At 42.7% G+C, this 13,327-nt stretch overlaps 1 protein-coding gene across 6 annotated transcripts in view; it reads right to left on the bottom strand.

The window, feature by feature from the left end:
• The window catches only part of MYT1L (myelin transcription factor 1 like), a 540,435-nt gene that overhangs the window by 88,191 nt on the left and 438,917 nt on the right, over positions 1–13,327 (bottom strand). For all 6 annotated transcript variants that reach the window (XM_055253696.2, XM_055253693.2, XM_055253694.2 and 3 more), the window contains exons 16-18: positions 12,633–12,869; positions 10,859–10,980; positions 9,914–9,982 (exon numbers count right to left, since the gene is read on the bottom strand). In XM_055253696.2, the coding sequence (XP_055109671.1) occupies positions 9,914–9,982; positions 10,859–10,980; positions 12,633–12,869 (428 nt within the window). The remainder of the gene's footprint in view (positions 1–9,913; positions 9,983–10,858; positions 10,981–12,632; positions 12,870–13,327) is intronic.

The raw sequence follows: 13,327 nt of genomic DNA, 5'->3' as shown, positions 1-13,327 counted from the left end.
CGGGGAGATTTGAGAAGCAACGTCTCACTCAGGACAGAACTAAAGTCCTGCCAAGACCAGCGACCTCAGGTGATCTGACTCATGAGCTGCTCTGCTGCTCTAGAACTTTCTCCCTGCCCCTCCTCTGCTGGCATCCTGGTGTCTACTAAGCATGCTGGGACTGTGTGTCCGTCGTCTCCCCAAATGTCAGACCAGGGGAGGACAGAGACCTGGCTTGTTCACCCTGCCGGAGAGTCAAGCTGAGTCTCCTTATGACCAGGGTCCCACGGGAGGACCAGAGCTCAGAGAGCACCACACAGTCAGTCCGTGGTTCTGTAGGATAAATTATACCCCTGCAGCAGAAAAACCCACTCCGCAAAGCCCTTCAGCATCTAAGCTCTGCCTATCATCATCCTAGCTCTGGGGAGACCCCCGTGGTGCCAGCTGCACAGGTGAGGAAGGAGCCCTCATGGAGAACACAGGCTTCAGAATGCCTGGATTCCTGGTGCTGGAGACTTTTATCACTTGTTGGCTATGATGGAAGCTACAAAAACACATTTTCCCCTAAATATGATGCGGTGATTAAAACTAAGATTATATGACTTATATGCTAAGCAGAAAAGCAGGTTTCAATCACATTGTGATTGCACAAAAATGGAAACATATCTGTGAGAGTGGTGAGATTATACATATTTTTTCTTTTTTCTAATTCTTTTCTTTCTCAATTTTTTGAGCTTATATTAGGTTTATGTCCAAAAAGTCATTTAAAAACTTCCTTGCTCAACTGATATTTTCTCCCCTTTGCTAAGAGGATGCATTTGTGCCAGAAGCAGGTGCTTTTATATATCAGGCAGATTTTTTATCCTTGTTCAGTGAGAGTGCATGAGGAACGCCATCAGCACTTGGCCAAGGGAGAGGGACATGAACGGTGAGAGCTGAGGAATGGGACCTGGCCACTAGTATGCCTGTGCTGGGACGGGCAGGGGCTTGGGGCACAGCCATGGCTGTGAGCAGTTCTGCTGATGCTGGGACAGGCAGGGGCTCCGGGCGCAGCCATGGCTGTGAGCGGTTCTGCTGATGCTGGGACAGGCAGGGGCTTCGGGCGCAGCCATGGCTGTGAGCAGTTCTGCTGAACTCTGCTTGCTCTCAGTTGGCTCTGAGACCAAAAATTGCCTAAAATAGGTCACCTGTTTGTATCCTAAATTTTAAAAATTAATGCATGATAATGACATCTTCCTAATTTGACACGAAAACTAAATGGGACCAGGGAAGTGCTGGGATACCCCTCCGTGGAGTAAGCTTTTCTCTGCAGGTAGTGCTAATTAATGCATCAGCGAGCTTCGGAAAGAAATATCAAAGATACAGGTGGAAACAGGCTTCCAAGAACTTGAAGGCCCCAATTATTAGCCATGTATGTGTTAATTACGTTGGGTTTATTTAGTCACTGAAGGTGGCGGCCTGCGGACCTCTCTCTGATAACACCTGATTAACTAAATGTGAATTTCTGCCCATGCTTGAAAGTAATCAAGTTGCATGGCTTTTCACAATAGCGTAACTGAGTCTTTCCACTAACTTCTGTTGAGTGCTGCCCCAGTGCTCGTCCCAACAGTGAAGTTTGCAGTCATCTCACCGTGCGGCTTGCAGGTATTCCATTCTGAAAATGGTAACACTGACATTTACATCACATTTAGTTTTAATCGGTCTACAAACTGCATTAAACAAAAAAAGATACCAGTATATTAATAAAAATTATTAACCTATTTGTCAATGGCTTAATAGTATAAGCCAGATGCTTAAAAAATATCATAAACTGTTCAGTTTCAGAAATGAAATATTCCTACACATTTGTTAGAATGTAATTCTAATTAGAATTAAGACAATTTCTCTTGTTCTTTGTGTAGTAAAAGCCACACAAAGAACAATATAAAATAAGTGTAAGGTTCTCTTGGGCACTGTCCAGTGTGTATACCTGCTTGGTGTATGTGGGCATTTAAGTTTGAATTAATGAAGATGAAATACGATCAAGAATGCACTTCCTTAGCCACGGCAGCCTCATTCAAGCAGCTTGTGACTTTCGTGTGGGACAGCACAGAACAGGCAACTTCATCCCAGAAAGCTCCATCGGGCATTTCAGGCTCTCATTTCCATAACCAAGTCACATTTTATTTTAATTATTAGAAAGCTTTTTCTTAAATACATCAGGTAAGTGTGGGATGTCCAACCTCTTTACATGCTTATGATATTCTCAGTTTCTCTTTGGAGGTAGATGAGATGTCTCCATCTCTCATTCATGAATAGAAACAAGTAATCACCTGTAGAACCTAGCGACTTTTAAAATGTCATTAAATGGAATTCACTAGGGTCAGAAACAAACCTCTTTCTGTAAAAATGCAACAAAACAATACAAGAGAAGAGAAGAGAAGTAATTTCCCTGAGTCATCACCCCTGGAAGGCCACAGATCACATGTAAGAGAGAGCACAGCAACAGGTTGAAATTGCAGATGTGGCTGTGAGCTTTCCTGCTTCCCAGGCCCCTGGGCACCCAATGGCCCTTGAGTTCCTTCAAAGCCTTTCACTCAAGAAAGGGCCTGGGAGAGAACGAGTCTCTCCTGGAATGGCCAGGAAATCCCAAATCCTTGTCAATCATTTCCCAAAGGGAACATCTACTTTATTTCCAATTTCATTCATTTTGCTCCAGGGAACTACAAATTAGTGAAGCATTTACTAGATTAAAACCTCAGATGTACAATTAAAGGACAACATAACCTCCTCCTTCTGACTAGACTCTCCCATCACGGAGTGCTGGCTTCTCATCCTTCATGCTGCCCGGAGTCAGATGTGGGGGCCCGTGAAGTCCAAGAAAGCTCACTTCTCAGAGCCACTCCAGAGGAGCCCAGAATTCCCCCAAATTAGAAGAGGCCAAATTTAATTAGGTGTGAAATATGAAGAGACCTCAGACAATGTAACATGTCTCATGAAAGGAAATGTGTCCATCTTTGAAACCTAGAGCAAAAAATAACAAAAAATGTGTGTGTGCAAAATAGTATTATAATTTAGTAATATATGTGTATATATATTTTAAATAACTTTAAAACTTCAGTACTTAAAACTATAAGGACAATAAATTCTTCCTTCTGTTCATGTGTGACAAGAATACTGTATATATTAAAAAGTCATCCAGAAGTTAAAAAATCAATGTGTTTAAAAATTTTTGAAATAGGTTGTATATGATGCATTATTTTACATTTGATTTGATGACAAATGATTTTTGTTTGAAAGTATGCAATACAATTCAGTAGTTTCTGATGTTTGTATTAAATGTTTCATAATTTTGAAATGAAAGAATGGAATGCTAAGAAATATTTCATTAAAAAAATCTTCCTCATGATTTTCTCCTGAATTTAAAATGTTCCAAAATTTGTCACAATAAAAACCAAAAACATCACAAAGCCAGCTTCAGTGAACAGTTAGGAATTTACCTTAATTCCCTGGGAGAGTCGAGCTCCCTGTCTCTGAGTTCAACCAAGCCACCATCCTTGATAACTGCCTTTTAAATGGCTTAAGGCAAACAGATCAAGTTGGTCAAGAAGCCGGTAAATATGGCAAATTAAAGATAAAATAAAATGTCAGTAGAAGCCACCCTCTCCTTAGCAAACAGTATGCTGACTCTGCCAAAGTGTGGGGCTGCAAAGGCGAAAACATTCTTGACCTGAGCAATGAATGAGGTAAGGTAAGATGGAGAAAGCTTTTTTTATTTTTACTTTTTGAGACAGAGTCTCACTCTGTCACCCAGGCTGGATGGAGTGCAGTGGTGCGATCTCGGCTCACTGCAACCTCTGCCTCCCGGGTTCCAGCGATTCTTGTGCCTCAGCCTCCCGAGTAGCTAGAAAACTTCTAAACGAGGCTTTATTTTCTTAACTGACTAGATTGGGCAGTCAGGTCTACATGCAGCATGTTTCATTTAGTTTTCAGAAGAATGAATAATGAAATATCAATGAAAAATGGAAAAGTTTCATTTTGTGGGGATTTTTGTACACAGTTGTTGTCAGTGGTAACAGGTATTGAATGTCAGGTGTGTGCTTGCTACCAGTACTGCCCCGCTTCACAGCGAAGGAAACTGAGGCACAGGGAGATTGACAGTGCTCCCCAGCGACTGGAAAACCCATGGTCTGCGTTTTCTTTTGCACAAAGAACCTCTTCATGAAAAGCAGAGCATCTTGGCCACTGGCCTCTGATCCTGCCACCTCTTGCCTCCTTGTATTACCCAAGTCTGAGTTTTTACTCAGTGAATTTTAATATTTTTTTCATCAAAAGCACGACAATGGCGAGGCATAAACAGACAGACCTACACTGCGTTTCAAACATTGCCGGAGAACTTTAGGAATGGTTCATCAAGCCCTTTAAAAAGCTAAACACCAAAGGTTCTCGATGTGGTTGTTGTTTTGTTCTTGGCTGGCTTGTGCGTCAGTATAGTTAGTTAAAAGAAGTAAGATTCAGCCCAAACCCCAATGCCTGGGTCCCTCCCTTAATAATCCAGGTCTCAGGTTTACTGTGAGAGGAGGAGGAGGCAGGAAGAAAGATTGGCAGCAGGGACCCTCCCCACTTGTAGCCTCTTCCACTGGGCCCAGGGAGGCTCCTGCTGCTGGGCTTGCCCTGACAGTGGACTTGAGAAACAGAAGGCAAGACCAAGGCATTTCTGGCTCATCTTCCTTCAACAAGAAACTCCATGAACTGGGTGGTTTACTGTTGCTTTGCAGGTTCGTGTGTGTGTGTGTGTGTGTACGTGTGTGTGTGTGTGTGTGTGTCTCGAGTCATTCTGAAACATTCTTGTTTTAGAAGTTTTACTGTATAATGCTTAACTGTATTTCTTATATTTTAATTTCTCCTACTCATTATGATAAAATAAAACTCTAATAGGCTGCATTTTGTAGGATCTCTTTTGTAAATGCCATAGTGCAAACTTTATAAACCATTTACCGATGTGAAAATATAAATGGTAGAACTGGGTCCCTGGAGGAGCAAGTTCAAAATGCATTTAGCTGATTGTGAGGAGTGGGCGTGTCTGCTTTCCACCAGGGATGTGGCACAGTGCGGGGGAGTTGGCCACCGCTGGGTGGGTCTCAGCTCAGCTCCCTGTGCGGGTCACGGGGAAACTGCACAAGGCCAAGTGTGGAAATAAAAATAAATTCTGTGTGTGTGTGTGCATGTGTATGGCTGTAGTCATCGCTAAATGTAAACCTTTAATTCTCAATCACAAAGCAGCATACCGAAGGTGGTGGTATTAATGATTGAGGAGCAGGCATGAAGCGTGGGAAAGCTTCTGAGCTCGGGCTTTGTCCTGATTTTGAGGAGCAAGCGTGAAGCGTGGGAAAGCTTCTGAGACAGGCTTTGTCCTTGCAGTTGATTGTCTCTACATCTCAGCTGGGCAGTCAAACCACCCGTTCCTCAGTTCTCACATCCGTAAAATGGGTCTAAGCACCCCTTCCCCTCTTTCCTCACAAAGGTGACAGTCTGTGCAGAAGCATTTTGTCCATTGTCAGGTGCCCTACAAGCCTGCAGTGTTTCAGCACAAGCAGGTACCACCACAGATCTGGGGAAGGCTATGGGGCAGGAGCTCAATCCCCGTGACCTGGGCCGTGCTTGCTGGAGTCCCAGTGGACCCTGTGCACGGGAATGACCCGCACCTGAGAACCCCCAGGCCATCACCTCTTCTCCCCCGAGACATTCCCATTCACGCACATGGCTGATCACATGCACCCAGGTGCTCTAGGGTGAGCCAAGTCAGCTGCCGAATGGTTCCATTTTTTATAACAGAAACAAGGGTGCTACAGGAGCAATCTTTGAAGTGGGAGATCACACATTAGCTCTCCTCCCAATGTGGAGGCTGAAATCACACAACTTTCTGTCCTAAAAGAGCTGAATTTACACAGAGGTCAACTCATTCCCCTGATAAGGAAATACGGCCTCCTGTTAAAGAAACCAGACCCCAGCGGAGGGCAGTTGTAATTCGCAGAGTTCTGTGGATTGACTATTGTAAACTGTGAAAGCAAAAGATTACCGAAATGAGGATTATTCCTAAGAACTTGGTGAGCAGTCAAAGCGGATGACCTTCCTGCACCCGAACAATGGAAGCTATGGGGTGAGCAAAGCTCACATCTCTCTCCAGGAGAGCCGGGTAAATAATCTCCCTGTGCCTGCGTTAAGTTTACAGCGGAGAATCTAAGCCCCGGATGGTCTAGAAATAAGTAGCCTTAGCAAAAAGCAACATCTTGACCTATGTTCAAAATGTTAATTCTTTGATTTAAGATGTATTTTAAAATGCCTGTAACCAGGTTAAAAAGATGTGTTAGATGTGGCTAAAATTCCTGTACACTCAAGCTGAAAATGCCTAGGATACAAGCCTAGAGACTACAGAGCGTATGAGACCATCGCAAAGGCCAAGGGACCAAAAGTACAATCCACTCACTGCCACGATGACTCAGTCCGAGCTGAGACATCAGGAAAACTAACAAGTGGCCTAAGGTTCTTTCTCCTACAAGGAGTTACACTAATGTCGGGACACGTGGTGTAATAAGATAAAGGCATGGATAATGAGGAGGAATCTTAATTTGGCCAACCAAGGCATCAGTGGAAGCCAATTTGTTGGCTCCTCTTAAGAGCCAATTCCCTGTGATCAAAATCAGTTTGTATTTGGCCCACATTGGTTATACCTCCACCATGCCCATGTCAACAACGGCACACACATCTGGAAGTAGAAAAAAATAATTCCTGGCTGGGAGAATATGGTTCCTTAAGAAAATGAGAAAGAAAAAGAAAAGGCTGACTAGCTCTGACAGGTTTTGCAAGCTCTTTCCTGCTGTGTCTTTCGGGGAATCCTAGCAAATGAAATGTCACGAGAAGAAACTTTTCTGAGAATCGGAGCTCATGGTGGGCAGAGTTCTCACCCCCCAAAACTCTAGTTTGCACAAATGTATTCTTTTTTGCTTTTTGGCCTGTGGTCTCAGTGAATGTCACAGCTAGGCAGGGCTCATGGCGACCCTGTGAGGTTGACTCCTAGAAAGGGCATACAAGGTGACGGCGAACTCCACCTCAAAGCATCGACGCGCAAAAGTCTGCCAGGCACAGAGGCTTTCAGAACTGGGCGTCCCTCCTCCGTCTGCCTCCCCAAAGTGTCCTTTTTACCCTGGGGGCTTCCTCCCTGACTTCTGAGCCTCTGAACTATGTCTTCGACACCAGATGGGCTAGGGAGCGAAGAAAGCAACAGTCCCAGAGTTGGAGTAAGATTCAGGTGCACATTAAATTTTAATCCAGTTTCAGTTTACATATTATACATAATTAGACAATGAAGTGATGGATTTTCTTTTCAAAACATCCCATGTTTGCTGATTTGGGTAAGACCAGGCAAAGTGTTATCTCAGGAAGTTTAAGAGCTTAGAGGATCCAAGAACGAGTTTACCTGGAAAATTTGTTTTGTCCATGATCAAGAATGTCCTGTTAAAGGCCAAATACCACAGTTCAGTGTTGGAAGTGACAAGAAGAAAATTTCCAGAAAGCCCCATTTGTTAGCTGACATGTAGAGAATAATTTTGGGGGTAATTGGGGCCCACTTTCTACTATGTGTTTATGAACAATTAGAGATTGTTACATGACACAGTGAATGGCTTAATGTCACACTGTTAATCAGGGATGATGCTGCTGCAGGACAAATTGACCAAACCCTTGAAAATATACACAAAGAATATAAAAAAGGACTCATGTGGGAATTATTCTAAAGAAAGTTGTTGCGAGTCATGAGGGGCTCAGTCCATGCTCCTGGGCTTGAGAGACCCACCCAACAGATCTTGCTGACCCAGATCCAACAAGTAACAGATAAAGGGTGTCACCAATTACAAGGTTAAAGAAAAGACATCACAACCTACGGTTATACCATCAAGCAACATTTGGTCATTGAAACATTAGTGTTTTTATAGAAGATGCTTGATTGAAATTCTTAGTTTTGAAGATCCATTCATAGAAAGGGACCATTTAAGAAATTCAGTCAAGTTCAGATTTCCCAGAAAGGCTCTATCAGAATAGGACTGACTTTTTGCAAAGATAAGTTTAGACACGTGTGTGGCTTTTCGATCAACCAAAATTAGGGAACGGCCATCCACCTCCTGGAAGATACAGTCTCCCCTCCAGGACAAGGCGGGAAGGAGGGGCTGCCCATGCACACCCTGCCCTGGAAGGCATGAAGAGCTAACTGGCTCCCTGGGAAAATGCTAAAGGTGGGGACCGTCACACCATCTTGCAAGATGAAGTAAGAGAAGAAGAAACTGCTGATGCCGGAGAAACAGCATGTTGGCTCGGAATTTCAAATCAACATAAGCCGCCAAGCCCAACGTGAAGGAATGCAAGCCAAAGAAAACGAATCCCTGCAGTCTCTGACCAGTTAGAGGCAACACCAGAAGCAACTTTTACAGAGGCTGTTTTCCTGTCTACAGCTGGCCTGTTGGAACTGGAGATGTGCCAATCTTTTGCAAAGTGTCCCTCATCAAGAAATTCAAAGGAATGCTGCCGTGTTCTGATGTATTGGCCAAGTTCCAAGTGGAGTTAGTCATGTTTTGACCATGAGGGAAATGTGGTTTCGAGCCATACAAAAGACGCCTGAACAAAGTGGGTTGAATTGCTCTTGCTAATGCTGTCCGTTTTGAGATCCTAAAGCTACTTTGTCCATGAGGCACTGTTTTGGATGAGGCTACAGACTTTACAGCCGTTAGGTAAGAGGAAGCCCTCCGGTGTTTACATTCCATGAAGAAAGTTCCAAGGGTCTTGTGGTGAAAGAGCTAGTTCAGGAAGTCACTGAACATAAGCAGGTGATCTATGGCCCTAGGGCCCTGGACAGGGATCCTGTAAAAGATGACATGGGTGTGAAATAGAAGCCTACGCTTTGCAGTAGTGCTGGTCTATCGTCAGGGTCCTGGGATGCCGAGGTGGGGTGGGATGATTGGGAAAGCGATCAAATGTGGGTTGAAAAGCAGCATTATCTTTGCGTGGATAGCGCTTTTTCCAAACAAAAGGAAAACCAAGCAATTTGACCTAATGATATGGCCTGTCCGATAATTTAAATCGATTATCTGGGGACCCTTGGCTCTCATCGTGCTGTGAGCATCTCCCAGGTCTTGCCCTCTTTCCCTGTGTGCACCTGCACGTATGCCCTCCCTGGAGTGCGGAGGCTTTGAGACTCCCCCCGTGACTTCTACCCGCTTCTTCCGAACCTGCCTGGACCTACATCTAGAGATGTCTATGTGAAGGAGGAAAATCTCAGTGTTGCAGTATAAATGTAGGTATTTCACCATTTTGCCAGATTTATGCTTAAAAATTACAGGCATAGAGAAGAGGGAGGTAAAACTCTAGAATGATGTGTGTCTGGAGGAATTCCATGACTCTCCAGATCCCTGAACCGCGAGTTGTCACTGTCCTAAAGAGTATTCATGACTAAGACCACAGTGTATTTAATACATTAGCTATTATGATGGCAGATTTTGTCATAAGTGCTATTTAAGTATCCATATTGTAAATACTCCTATGAATTTCTTTTAAAAATTAAATTTTGATCATTTACAGTCATTTTCTAAAAATTTGAGTAACTGCAAAATTTCCCTTCCATATGCATGCATATCTGAAGCGAAAACACTCATGCTTTAGGATATTCCAGATAGGAAGGATATGACATGAACAGGCTGGAGGTATGTCAGGGGAAAAGGCAGAACGGGTTGTGTGGAAAAGTGGCTGAAATTCCGAGGACCCAATCCCGTGTCTATATCAAGGCACTGGGGTGCACAGGCTGTGTTTTTTAACAGGCATTTTTCTTTGCAAATGACATATCTTTTTTTTTTTGTGAACTACTGAGTGTATGGATTTTAAAAAGAGAATTATTGTCATTAAATCTTACTTGAGTTCTTGGGAGCTGGTGGCCAGCATACTTCGAATGCTTTTGTCCGCCAGGGGGCAGCCAGACAGACTGTAAGACAGGCCGGGACAGGCAGGTCAGTCAACCGCGAAGCATGTAACTCCCGAACAAACACAACATAAAAACCGAAATTAAAGAGTTCAATGCAGAAAAGCAATGGGCAAGTGCTGTATATTGAATTTTTTTTTGTATAATTAATTCTGAATTGGTTCGAATATAAATTTAAGAAAATATTTCTGTTAATAAGCAATTGTTTAAAAAATAAAACATTTGTGCTCTTTGGCTTAAATGCTTAAGAAGAATTTTACAAATTTAGGTCGTTTATTCGAAAATAAAAGACATTATACAACACATAAATTAGCATGCTTTTGAAGGTCAACATATAGCACTTAAAGGGTTGACACAGAATTCAACATTTTTACTTTGACAGCATTGTTGAGGTAAGCTGAAAACAATAAATTGAAAAGACAGAATCCACCATGAGAAAAATGAAGTCACACCTTCTGTGTGAGGCGTAATTACCAGTCACATGACCACTCCCATCACACCCTGGAGTTGGACATCTGCCACCAAACAAAAACAAAAACAGCCAAAATAGTAAGTATGTTTAAAAAAAAAAAACTTTTAAAAAAGTTTCATTGTTTCCAGTTTAGCTGCAATGTCTGCAAGGGGATTTAAGCACCCTGAAGAAAAGCGGCAAAATGCACGGGTTAAATGAAAATGACGCCCCTGTCCGACAGAGCGTCACTGGGAACAGGCAAGTGCACGGTTAGCTGCTCACTCTACTGACCCGGCAGTCGGAAACATTTATATGCTGCGAGTGTCGCATGCTCAAACGGCAAGGCATATACAGATCCAGTTTTTAAAAATCAGCCAAAGAATGGGAAGATTAAGAAGATTCATAATTTCACCTCACAGCATGCTTACGTTATTAAATCCTTTTTGCTCTCCTTGCACTGAGGGTACTTGGGTTTGGGACTTGGGATGGTCACCTCCCCGGGATACCGTCTTTCTTCTAGAGCCTCCTGGAATGGGTCCAAGTCTTCTGGCTGTGGGCAAAACACAGCTTCAGAGCCACACGGATGATCACACAGCACACAGACTGAGGGAGGCGGTTCGTGGCTCTGGGGTGGCCTCTACCTCTTACACCTCTTTCTGCTGTATCTTTAAGATCTTTTTGTCCTGATAACGCCCCTTCTGAAAATGCATATTGAACTTTTCTTCCACTGCTCTAAACTCCTAAAATGATGGTCACCTGTCAGTGGTCAGGGCCCTTATGCAATATTCACCTGGCTGTGCTCACCACATGGATAAACACATGGTCTGGCAGCCAGAGACTACGTTTAACTTGGTCTTCCTCATCCAGCATTCAGCACACACCTGTGGGTGGGCTGCTTTATCCAACACTTGCCTGCAAAGATTCAACACTGGAATTACAGTGTCTTAGGGCTGAGCTTTCCCCCACCGTTGGTCAGTATTTTACAAGCACATGCTTTAAGATTCAAGGTAACAGAGACCAATTTAGAGGAATGTAACTGTAAATTTCCTTTTCAGTTGTGTGTTCAACTGCAGTAACGTAGATGTTTCTACAGGTGGCAATGCTCAGCAGACACATTCCCTAAGTCTAGATACATGGGAAGGTTTGTCTTCCATGACGATACAGGATGGAAACACTTCTGTCATTTTAGGAGGTCTTACTTTCAGTTAAAATAAATTTGGAGATTCAACCACCATGCCTTATTTGGTAGTAATGATTCAACACTGCGGGAGAAAAAAATACTTAGAAATTTAGCTTGCCACTCTGATTTGGTTCTTTTTCACAATGCCTGGATATTGAAATCAATTTGAAGAATGCAGATAATAGGCTTATAAGCAGGTGCCCTCTCTGCTAATTTCTACATGGGGCTAATGTTTCTTTTTTTTTCCATTTCCTTGTTTCTGTAAGACACTAGTGCTTTGATGGTGGTCTCTCCATTGTACTAAAAATAAATTTCATTTTTCAGTGAATAAAGAAGATGTCATAGTTCTCAGAATCAAAGACTTTAAAGTCAGTACATAAAGAAAACATTTTTCTTTATTTCTTTTCAAAGCCTAAAGGGCATTATATCAATTTTAATAACCTGAATTTGAACACTGTAGCTACTTCAAAAATATGTTCTTGACGTATATGTTTTAGTAATACTGTCATAAACAAAGATTTAGGTGATGGTACTAAAATAGTTTATTCAAGGCTAGAGTAAACTCTTTTGAATACTTTAGGTTTCTTAGAGAAGGGACACTGTCCTTAGTTTCAAAGAGCTAGTTAATTAATAGCACATAGTTAACCATTTAAGTATCTAAGACTCTATTAGAATTCTCTACCTGCAAGGAAAATCCTGTATTGTTTCAACAGGACACCCAGAAAAATGAACTCACATGCTATTTATACGTTTTCTTAGAGTAATCATTTGTAACAAAACATATTTGTTAGAAAACAAACTTTACCATTTATAAGAGTCGATAGTTTGTTTCACTCTAATCAATGTTAGTCTCAAATCTCTTCTGGGTCAACAAAAACTGTTTTCTAAGTCCTCCTCAGCTAAAGGTCATATTTAAAGAGAAAATATATTTTCTCATAAGGTATGTGCAAATGGCTTTTCTTTCAGCTGGGGCCCCATTTTTAAGTCTGGCAGTCAACACAGGCTCAATTAAAAGGACATACAGTAATGTCTTTGGACTCGTCCTCGTCTATCCTCCGGGGTTTCATTTTGGTGTAGTCTACGGGCAAGTCCCAGCAGTCACCCTCGCCCAGCTGGAAACACCGGTTGTTCATCACTGCCTGCTGCTGGGGGGACATGGGCTCCAGAGGGGTCAGGATGGGGCAGCAGCTGTCCCGCGGCCTCTGCTTGTTCATGCTGAGGTCCAGGGTCCCGTTCTCATCCACCTCCATGTCAGGGTTCTGTCGGTAGAAAGATATGGTGACTGTGCTTGGTCTGGCATCTTATAACACCACGAGTCCTTCCTCCCAGATTGCAGTCCTGCCGTCAGCCAGTGTAGCGTTCAACACAGAATTCCTCACTGCTATTTCCTTGGCCTAAACTCCCAAGGTGAACAGGCCTGGTCTGTTGGTACATTCCTGCTATCCCAGGCTTAGCTGCAAAATTGGTTGGAGAATCCAGGCATCCATCCATCCCTCCCTCCCTCCATTTCCCTATTTATCTACTGTCTATCCTCTCTCTCTCCTTCCTTTTTGTCCTATTGTATCTCTGATTTAGAGTTTGTTCAGAAGAAAATTACAAAGTGCTTAATTTTAATTTTATTACTGTTACAAATATCTAAGAGATAAAAATTTTGTGTGTATGAATGTGTGTATATACATGTATGTGCATGTATGTATGTGTGTGTGTATAAACACAC

This window comes from Symphalangus syndactylus, chromosome 18 (assembly GCF_028878055.3).
Source record: "Symphalangus syndactylus isolate Jambi chromosome 18, NHGRI_mSymSyn1-v2.1_pri, whole genome shotgun sequence".
Lineage (NCBI taxonomy): Eukaryota > Metazoa > Chordata > Mammalia > Primates > Hylobatidae > Symphalangus > Symphalangus syndactylus.
Note: the sequence above shows the minus strand (reverse complement) of the source record. Positions and strands in the feature narration are given on the sequence as shown.